Here is a 10354-nt window from a genome sequence, read left to right as displayed (position 1 = left end):
TCCTCCGGGGGAGGGTAAAATAGCACTGGCTTCATTGATTCACATTCTCTTAACAAATACTGCAAACTTCCGACGGGCGAAGAATTGTGTTGGCAACAGGGTGCACACACACGTGAAATGAAATGTGTGCCTGGTGCCCTTGAACGTGTAGCAGACAAAAAGGGCAGATCCTGGAGAGAGAGCGGTGAGGGAGGGACCCGCAATGGGACAAAGAATTAGGGATTTTCAGTCCTCTTTGGCCAAGAACCCTGCAAGACCTGCTCGACTCTTCCATCCACAAACTGCCATATTTTGCGGCCCAGACTTGGGCGAGGGCTTTGTTCCTCGCTTCTCCGCTCTCTCGGTGAAAGGGAAGGTACTTCTCTCGCGGGCGTGTTGGGTCAGGCTTCCAACCCTTTCCTCCGGTTATAAATGTGCAGAGCATTCGCGAGCCTCAGCCAAAGCTATAAACTTCAACCGGCCACAAGAGTGTGCACGTGAGGTGAACTGCAATTTCTTCCTGCCAAACCAGAATTAGCCGGTATAGGAATGAACGAGCGTGGAGATTTGAAATTGCACCGATTGGAAGAAAGCCCGGGTTAGGTTCGGGCACCTCCAAACGTACCCTTTTTAAAGCCACACGGACTGAGGCCTGGAGCTCGGAGCTCCGCGACACGCGCACCTGGCCTGGCAGCGAGCGGCGGAGGAGCCCGGGCGCCGGGCGCCGAGCGCACGGAGCCGGCCGGAGAGCCGAGCCGCAGCCCCCGGCATCTCCATCCAGGATGCTGGGCGACATTGCAACAAATCTCTACGCCCAGCCGCTCAGGGGGCTCCGAGGAAAACTGCAAGTTCGGGGATCCGGGCCGGGAGCCGAGTGAGGCCGCAGCCCCGCGGGCTGCGGGCGGTGAGTGTCCCGAGGCCGCGCCGCACCGGGGGCACCCTGGACTGCGGGGGACCGCTGCACCCCGGGGACCTCGGCGAGGCGCGGCGCAGGCCCGGGGCCGGGCCGGGAAGGCTGCCGGGGGGGGGGGGGGTCGCGGGCAGGGCTGCTCCGAGGCGCGGGGTCGCGAGCTGCGGGCGAGGCCACCGCGGGGCGGGCGGGGGGCCGCGGACCCCGGCGGAGCGCGGGGACGCGCGCCCCGCTCCCCACGGCGGCCAGGGCCCCGCGCGCGTCCGGCAGGGCGCACGGGGCCCCCTGCACTCCGGCCCGGCCCCGCTCCCGCCTCCTCGAGGCCACCGTGGGACTCGAACCGGGCAGTGGCGGAGCGGAGAGGGGGACCGGGGGCTGCGGCCGGGGGACGTTCGGGGTTGCCTCCCCGCGCGGGCGGCCGGGACTGCGCTCGGCCCGCTTCCCCGCGGAGCTGGCGGGTTCCGAGCCCGCCGCTGGACGCGGCTGCGCGGGATGGGGGTCTCGGGGCGCGGGGGGCGCGGGGCGAACGAGGAGCCCCCGAGCGGGGCGCGCAGGTGCTAGTCCCCCTCCGTGGAGAGGAAAGGGGGCTGGGGGAGACGGGGCGAGGGGCCCGGCGGGTCATCACCGGGCCAAACGCCACCGAGGCCATTGGCGATGTTGAAGGAGCTGAACCCTGCTTACCAATTAACCCTTTTTCTTTCCGCGGAAAAGTTGATTCGGGTTAATTAGCAAGGGTGAGCGAGGATTATTGTCAAGGATTAGAGAGATTCCTTTTCGCCTTGTCTGACGTGTGTGTGTGTGTGTGTGTGTGTGTGTGTGTGTGTGGCAGAGAGAGACAGAGACAGATGGTGGGGTGGATAAAACAGGTTTTGGAAACCCGCAGTCCTGGCTCCACTACCTGCTAGTTTGATCTCTAAGCTTCATCCTCCCCGCCCCCCCCCCCCCCCCCGCCATCGACAAATAGGCTCAGTTTCCTCATCTGTGAAATGGGGACATTGATGCCAACCGGACAGGATCGGTGTGGAGAAGCCACCCAGCACATCCCCTGGCCCATAAAAGGCATTTATATGTTTGGTTCTCCCCAGGACAGCGCGAACCCACGCTGAAAGTTTCCATTTCTTCTGCGCCGCCCTCTCTGCACTCGCCCAGCTCCCCAACCGTCTCAGCCCCAAACCTCTTCAGCCTGTTGGGCTCAAGTGCGCCCCCTAAAGGCCCAAGAGTTACTGTGCACACCAGGTCTAGAGGGCGAAGAATCCCTAGAGCCCAATTGGAGGGGCACGCACCATCAAGCTCTGTCCACCTTTCTGGAAGGTTGTAATTTCCGTTTTAACGGGGCGCTGTCCCCTTTGCTTGTCGCTTATACAGAACTCACTGCATGCTAACATCATCAAAGAAGCCAAATTAAAAGCGAAAGACTTGCTTATAAAACTTACTCCCATAACAGAGCTGTAGAAAATTGAATTGTTTTAATCTCTGATACAGTCCAGCTGGCTGTAAATTGTTTTCACCTCAACTTGTGAACACACGTATATGTAGCTGGCCTCCATTTTCATAGCCTTCCCTACGTTTATGATTAATTCTTCACCATTTGTGAACTCACATTGGGGGCAAATGGAAGGTTGACTATTGGTCCCATAATCTTCCCACTGCCTTCCTTCACCTTCTTGGGTTCAAGGCCCTCATGTTGTATGCTGACCTTCCAACAGGCCAGCCTAGAATGGGTTCCATCTTTCATGTTGATCCTTAGAGGAAGCCCCACACTCTATGCCTCCGTTTACCCCAGTGTGCCCCATGCATGTTGTTTTATGCATGTGTCAGGATGTGGACAAGGTGGGAGAGCTTGAAGGCCATGTGGTGTAGAAAGACGGGGAGCCTGGGAGACAGGGTGGTCCAGAACCTTCCCCAGTTCATTCTCTCTCTCCCTCTCTCTCTCTCTCTCTCTCTCTCTCTCTCACTGGCTGTAGACTAGGATTATAATACTCAAATGGTTATTTTGTATCTTATAATGATATAAACGCTTAAAGCAAACTTGGGGGTGGAGGGAAATAGAAATATGTTTTTCTGTTGTCTTTTGTTTTAGTTAACGTGGTCCGACAGTAGGTTAACTGTGATTAGTCAAAACAGGAATTACTAACCGAGAGATTAGGATATGAAACTCAGATGACTCTGTTGCCTGGTAATATCTTTAGGGCCCTCCTGAGGACTGAATAGGACTTCGTTTTAGCCCCTCACCCCCCACCAGTGCTCTCCGTTTGACACTAACACCACATGCACCCTTACGCCTCTTGAATAAAACTTGGCAATTAAATGCTACTCAGTGTCATTTATTTATGAACAAATAAACTGGAAATGTTGAGAGCAGCTCAATGGCAAATGCATCTCTTAACCCATAAAATTAATAATTCAGTAAGACTCTAAAGTTCTTACCGTTGCTTAGGAAAATGCTTGCTGTTTCAAGTCATGGGGTGAAAAACTACAACTCTTGTTGTATCATTATTTCAAGCTTTTTCGTAGATGTAAACGGACTTTCGGGAAATGCCAGCTTGTTTTGTCTTCCTGGACAGGGCTGAGCACTATCCCCCAGATTGAAAACGAGGGTGTCAGTCTTCATCTAGGCCAGTCGCACCCCTTGTCAGGCCACCTGATTCTTCTCTTTCTGGCCCCCTGAGATCCTGCATACAGGTAGCGGGGACAGAGGGAAGACAGCCACCCAACACCCCTTCTGATACCTTTGTAGGTTTGTCCGCTGGGCCTTCTGCCAGGGCGGCTCTCTTCTGGTCCCTGAGCTTTGGGAAGCAAGGACTGCCTCATCACTTACCATCCTCTCGCTGCAGGGAGAGGAGGGTAGTGGCAGACTAGGCTCCCCAGGGGAAGTGGCTCCTGAATCATCTGCTTCTCTTTTACAGTCAGCCACTAATCTACAGCTGATCCCAGATAATGTCTATCATGGTTAGAAGATAGAGAGAGGGACTTTTATTTTGTTACCATAAAGTTAATATGTGTTTATTGTGATTTTTTTTTTAACCAACGAGATAAACTAAAAGAAGGAAAATTACTTTAAGACCATCAGCCAAAGAGCAACCTCCCTCCACATTTTTCTCTCACCATATCAAGGTTTGGCTCTTATAATTTAGTTGAATCTTGGAGGAACAGTGGAGGAACAGGAGGTTCGAAGGAGAGAAGTGGGTCCTTAAAAGTCAGATGAAGAGAAGGTCATGTCCTGAAGGTGGAGAGACTGTGCCAAGGTCAGGGCGGTGCTTTCTCAGGGCTGGAGCGCACAGGTCAAAGGTGAGGAGAGGGGAGCAGGGACCAGGGGACCGGGTGGCAGAAATCACATAGCAAGATAGCATTTTATCCCTCCCAGCTGTCTGCAAAACAGGGAGAAGGAAAAGGACCCGGGCAGAGAGGAATAATGTGGGCAGGAAGTGTTGTGGTTGAGAATTGGATGGGTGTTTAAGACCTGGGATCACTTAAAAGATAAAAATAATAATGAGAACGGGATGTGAGGGAAAAGGAAAGTCCAGATGAGCCCCAGGACAGATCCATTGGAAGCTGTTCTTCCACTGGCGTCCTTGGTTTCCCAACACCCACTTCTTGGCAAAAAATTCTTAGCCAGAACCAAAGCCCCAGTCTGGCGAGCAGCCAGCTTTTCCTATAAAGGTCCGGAGAGTAAGTATTTTAAGTTTCATGGACCATAGAGCCTTTAAAAAAGGTAAAAACAGCTCTTAGCTCTGGGGTGTAGAGAAGGAGACTGTGGGCACTGTGTGGTCCACCACAACCTACTTCGCCGTCCCCGCCACCCTGTCCACACCAGGACACTGCTGAGAGAGCCCCACAATTGAAGGGATTCCTTGTGTATTTAGGATTATCGTTCGTTCCTCCTTCGTCCGGTACAGCAGAACAGTTAGTAATATCCATGTGGTGTGGTTCATAATGATCATTATTTCCTTATTTTTTCTTCTGTTTTAAAACAATTCATTGAGGGGCACGCGGCTGGCTCAGTAGGTAGAGCAAAGAGCGACTCTTTTTATCTTGGGTCGTGAGTTTGAACCCCACGTTGGGTGTAGAGATTACCTAAATAAATAAATCCTTAAAAAAATAATAAAATAGGGGCGCCTGGGCGGCTCAGTCGGTGAAGCGCCCGACTTCGGCTCAGGTCGTGGTCTTGCGGTTTGTGAGTTCAAGCCCCGTGTCGGGCTCTGTGCTCACAGCTCGGAGCCTGGAGCCTGCTTCCGGTTCTGTGTCTCCCTCTCTCTCTGCCCCTCCCCTGTTCACATTCTGTCTCTTAATAATAAATAAACATTAAAAAAATTTTTTTTTAAAAATAGTAAATAAAATAATAAAATAATCAGTTGAAAATGAATCGATGTCTGTTTTTTTATTTTTTTAATTAATTATTTATTTATTTAATTTACATCCAAGTTAGTTAGCACATAGTGCAACAATGATTTCAGGAGTAGATTCCTTAGTGCCCCTGGCCCATTTGGCCCATCCCCCCTCCCACAACCCCTCCAGCAACCCTGTTTGTTCTCTTACGTTTTGTCCCCCTCCGTTTTTCTATTTTTACTTCTCTTCCCTTATGTTCATCTGTTTTGTATCTTAAAGTCCTCATATGAGTGAAGTCATAGGATATTTGTCTTTCTCTGACTGACTAATTTCACTTAGCATAATACCCTCCAGTTCCATCCACGTAGTTGCAAATGGCAAGATTTCATTCTTTTTGATTGCCGAGTAATACTCCACTGTATCTATATACCACATCTTCTTTATCCATTCATCCATCGATGGACACTTGGGCTCTTTCCATGCTGTTTGGCTGTTGTCGATAGTGCTGCTATAAACATTGGGATGCATGTGTCCCTTCAAAACAGCACACTTGTATCCCTTGGATAAATGCCTAGTAGTGCAATTGCTGGGTCGTAGGGTAGTTCTAGTTTTATTTTTTTGAGGAACCCCCATCCTGCTTTCCAGAGTGGCTGCACCAGCTTGCATTCCCACCAGCACTGCAAAAGAGATCTTCTTTCTCCGCATCCTTGCCAACATCCGTCGTTGCCTGAACTGTTCATGTTAGCCATTCTGACAGGTGTGAGGTGGTATCTCATTGTGGTTTTGATTTGTGTTTCCCTGATGTTGAGCATTTTTTCATGTGTTGGTTGGCCATCTGGATGTCTTCTTTGGAGAAGTGTCTATTCATGTCTTTTGCCCCTTTCTTCACTGGATTATTTGTTTTTTGGGTGTTGAGTTTGATAAATTCTTTGTAGATCTTGGATACTAACCCTTTATCTGATATGTCATTTGCAAATATCTTCTCCCATTCCTTTGGTTGCCTTTTAGTTTTGCTGATTGTTTCCTTCACTGTGCAGAAGATTTTTATTTTGATGAGGTCTCAGTAGTTCATTTTTGCTTTTGTTTCCCTTGCCTCCGGAGACGTGTTGAGTAAGAAGTTCCTGTGGCCAAGATCGAAGAGGTTTTTGCCTGCTTTCTTCTCGAGCATTTTGACAGCTTCCTGTCTTACATTGAGGTCTTTCATCCATTTTGAGTTTATTTTTGTGTATGGTGTAAGAAAGTGGTCCAGGTTCATTTTTCTTCGTGCTGCCGTCCAGTTTTCCCAGCACCACTTGCTGAAGAGACTGTCTTTATTCCACTGGATATTCTTCCCTGCTTTGTCAAAGGTTAGTTGTGGACCCATACATTTGTGGGTCCGTTTCTGGGTCCTCTGTTCTGTTCTATTGATCTGAGTGTCTGCTTTTGTGCCAGTACCATACTGTCTTGATGATTACAGCTTTGTAATATATCTTGAAGTCCGGAATTGTGATGCCTCCAGCTTTGGTTTTCTTTTTCAAGATTGCTTTGGCTATTCGGGGTCTTTTCTGGTTCCATACAAATTTTAGGATTGTTTGTTCTAGCTCTGTGAAGAATGCTGGTGTTGTTTTGATAGGGATTGCATTGAATATATAGATTGCTTTGGGTAGTATCGACATTTTAACAATATTTGTTCTTCCGATCCAGGAGCATGGTCTTCTTCAATTTCTTTCATAAGCTGTCTATAGGTTTCAGTGTGTAGATTCTTCAACTCTTTGGTTAGGTTTATTCCTAGGTATTTTATGGGTTTTGGTGCAATTGTAAATGGGATAGATTCCTTGAATCTCTTTCTGTCGCTTTATTATTGGTGTATAGGAATGCAACCGATTTCTGTGCATTGATTTTATATCCTGCGACTTTGCTGAATTCCTGGATCAGTTCTAGCAGTTTTTTGGTGGAATCTTTTGGGTTTTCCATATAGAGTATCATGTCATCTGTGAAGAGCGGAAGTTTTACTTCCTCCTGGCCCATGTCGATGCCTTTTATTCCTTTGTGTGGTCTGATCGCTGAGGCTAAGACTTACAATACCATGTTGAATAACAGTGACGAGAGTGGACATCCCTGTTGTGTTCCCGACCTTAGAGGGAAAGCTCTCCATTTTTCCCCATTGAGGATGATATTAGCGTTGGGTCGTTCATATATGGCTTTTATGATCTCGAGGTATGCTCCTTCTATCCCTGCTTTCTTGAGGGTTTTTATCAAGAAAGGATGCTGGTTTTGGTCAAATGTTTTCTCTGCATTTGAGAGGATCATGTGGTTCTTGTCCTTTCTCTGCATTGATTGAGAGGATCATGTGGTTCTTGTCCTTTCTTTTATTGATGTGATGAATCACATTGATTGTTATGCAGATATTGAACCAGCCCTGCATCCCAGGTATAAATCCCACTTGGTTGTGGTGAATAATATTTTTAATGTATTGTTGGATTCGGTTGGCTAGTATCTAGTTGAGGATTTTTGCATCCATGTTCATCGGGGAAATTGGTCTGTAGTTCTCCTTTTTAGTGGGGTCTTTGTCTGGTTTTGGAATCAAGGTAATACTGGCTTCATAGAATGAGTTTGGAAGTTTTCCTTCTATTTCTGTTTTTTTGGAACAGCATCAAAAAAATAGGTGTTAACTCTTCTTTAAATGTTCCAGGGGTAGAATTCCCCTGGAAGGCTCTCCAGCCCTAGACTCCTGTTTTGGAGGAGATTTTTGATTACTAATTCTATTTCTTTGCTGGGAATCAATGTCTATTTTAAAGACATCATTTAAATTGAGTAAGACATTTCATGTATTGCCTGCAAATTTCACTTTCCAAAACGAAGGTTGTCATCTTGCACTCATGCATTTGCTATTTTACATTTGAAACAACATAAAATCTCCCAAGTAGGCATATAGAGTGACAGGAGTGAAGAACTCAAGTTCCGGTTCCTCATCTCTACGATAACCGTGCTGTCAGTTCATCTCGACCGTCCTGCTGAAGGTGGTGACATGTGGCATCACAGCAGCTTCAGACCTTCTCTGGGCCACAGAGAGATCCAACAGTTCTGAACTCATAGGCACTTACTCTCAAAGCAGATGTGCGTAACTGGGGCCACCTGCGTGTCAGGGCCAACCGTATAACCAGGGATCCTCTGAAATAGCTCCCTTGGATGATACAGTGCCTACGAAAGGATAAGTAACAGCACCATGCTGATTTGAAGCTTACAGACAGAAAATTCAAATGTAATTGTTTGAAACTTTGACCAGCAAAAGATCTTTGAGGAGAGGAGTATTTTATCAGTGATGTCGTCTGGATTTGCAGGCACATAGCGATCATAAAAAGCAGACCAACTTTTAGTGGTTTGTTGTTTTAAAGTTCTCCCCTCAGGACGCTCAGCGATGCTCTAATTGCCAGCTTCCGGGGCGGTGCTTCCAGCGCTCTGTCCCTGGTGCTGCACTCCTGTGACTCTGCAGCGATGCCCTGCAGGGCTCAGCTCCCCCTTCCGGACTCCCTGACAGTCATTGCCACTTGTGGCAGGCAACCGTGTCTCTTCCATTTTCCTAAACATTGATGTGCCTTCATAACCACCATCCTCTTCATTGTCAGCCGGTGACCTAACTTCCTACTTCACCCAAGAATTAGACCATCAGGTGTTACTTCTCATACCACTACTGGGCATGTCATCTGCATATACCCTCTGCTTCTTCTGGTCTCAGGGGATGGACTGCTCCTCCTGGTCAAGACCAATTCTCCCGTTCCACCAGCTCCACGATTACTGTCTCTGTGTGTCCTTCTACTCTTTATCCTCAGTTCTCATACATGCCCTCAATGATCATCCTAAAAAATAAAGATGAAACCAGAGTCCTCACCAGACCCGGCATCACAGCCCCCCTCCAGTTCCATCCAACCCCCAGGTCTCTCCTCCAAACATCTTGAGATGTATCTATGCAGAGCATGAGTCATCATGCCCGTTTCCTGTACAAACTCAGCGCTCAGCTTTCTAGTTCCCCAGGGAATGCTGGAATAGGGGTAGGCGGAATGGGTAAAAACATGTGTCTTGTGTATAAGACCTGGGAATCACTGTTATTAGAAAGCTATATCTCCCATTGTAGAAATAATAAATTGGCCTTCTAGTTTACCAGTCTCTCCTGAGTTGGGTTCACATGAGTTGGTCTTCTGAGGCTAATCTACTCTGGCTGTACCGAACACATGGAACACTTAGACACACAAAATGAGAACCAGATGCTTTGCCAAGGGCCCTACCCAGGCAAAACTACCCCGAAAGCCTGTTTAAGGCCAGATGTCTGCCTTCTGTGACATCTTTGTTGTCACTTGTCAGTCCCCATCTCAATAGTGGACACAAGGCATGGGCTTTAAGGTCAGGAATAGCTGAGTTTGATTCCTAGGTTCCTGTGTAGCCAGACTTACTGGCCATGAGAACTTGGGAAAGGCATTTCACTTCTCTGAGTCTATTTCCATTTCTTTAAAAAGTGGGTAATAACACTGATATAAAGATGCAACAGGTTTCACAAAAGTGCTCGGCAGTAGAGAAGTAAGGAGTGCTCCCAAATCTGCACAATGACAAATCGAATCTGAAGGTCTGATAGGATGAGGCCACTTTGGTTACAAAAGGGGAGGTAGAGCTGTCCAAGGAAGATAAAGATACTTTTGGGTTGATGTACAAGGAAATTATTTGTCATGTGTATTTCAGAAAATCTTGGAAAATGTATACAAGTCATGAAGATATTGGGTATGATTTTGAAGACGACCCCAAAGATAAGAAGACGCTTAAGCCCCACCCAAACATTGACAGTGGGTGGGCTTGGATGGTGGTTCTTTCCTCTTTCTTCGTGCACATCCTCATCATGGGCTCCCAGATGGCCCTGGGAGTCCTCAACGTGGAGTGGCTTGAAGAATTCCACCAGAGCCGTGGCCTGACTGCGTGGGTCAGCTCCCTCAGCATGGGCATCACCTTGATTGTGGGTACGTTCGTGTGCGAACTCTTATAAAACTGAATAATTATAAATTGACAGTTTTCCACTGTAAATATGTTTTTATACTGTTGAAACATTAGATACTAGATGTTAATGATGGCACTATTTTTTTTTTTATGGTGGCAAAATATATATAACATCAAATT

The 10354-nt window shown here is 47.8% G+C and overlaps 1 protein-coding gene across 1 annotated transcript in view; it reads left to right on the top strand.

The window, feature by feature from the left end:
• The first annotated feature begins 313 nt into the window (after positions 1-313).
• The window catches only part of SLC16A14 (solute carrier family 16 member 14), a 33825-nt gene continuing 23784 nt past the window's right edge, over positions 314-10354 (top strand). Inside the window, exons 1-2 of the mRNA XM_043578109.1 lie at positions 314-883; positions 9926-10197. Of these exons, the coding sequence (XP_043434044.1) occupies positions 9939-10197 (259 nt within the window). The 5' untranslated portion in view covers positions 314-883; positions 9926-9938. The remainder of the gene's footprint in view (positions 884-9925; positions 10198-10354) is intronic.

The sequence above is a fragment of the Prionailurus bengalensis genome, chromosome C1 (assembly GCF_016509475.1).
Source record: "Prionailurus bengalensis isolate Pbe53 chromosome C1, Fcat_Pben_1.1_paternal_pri, whole genome shotgun sequence".
NCBI classification, from domain to species: domain Eukaryota; kingdom Metazoa; phylum Chordata; class Mammalia; order Carnivora; family Felidae; genus Prionailurus; species Prionailurus bengalensis.
Note: the sequence above shows the minus strand (reverse complement) of the source record. Positions and strands in the feature narration are given on the sequence as shown.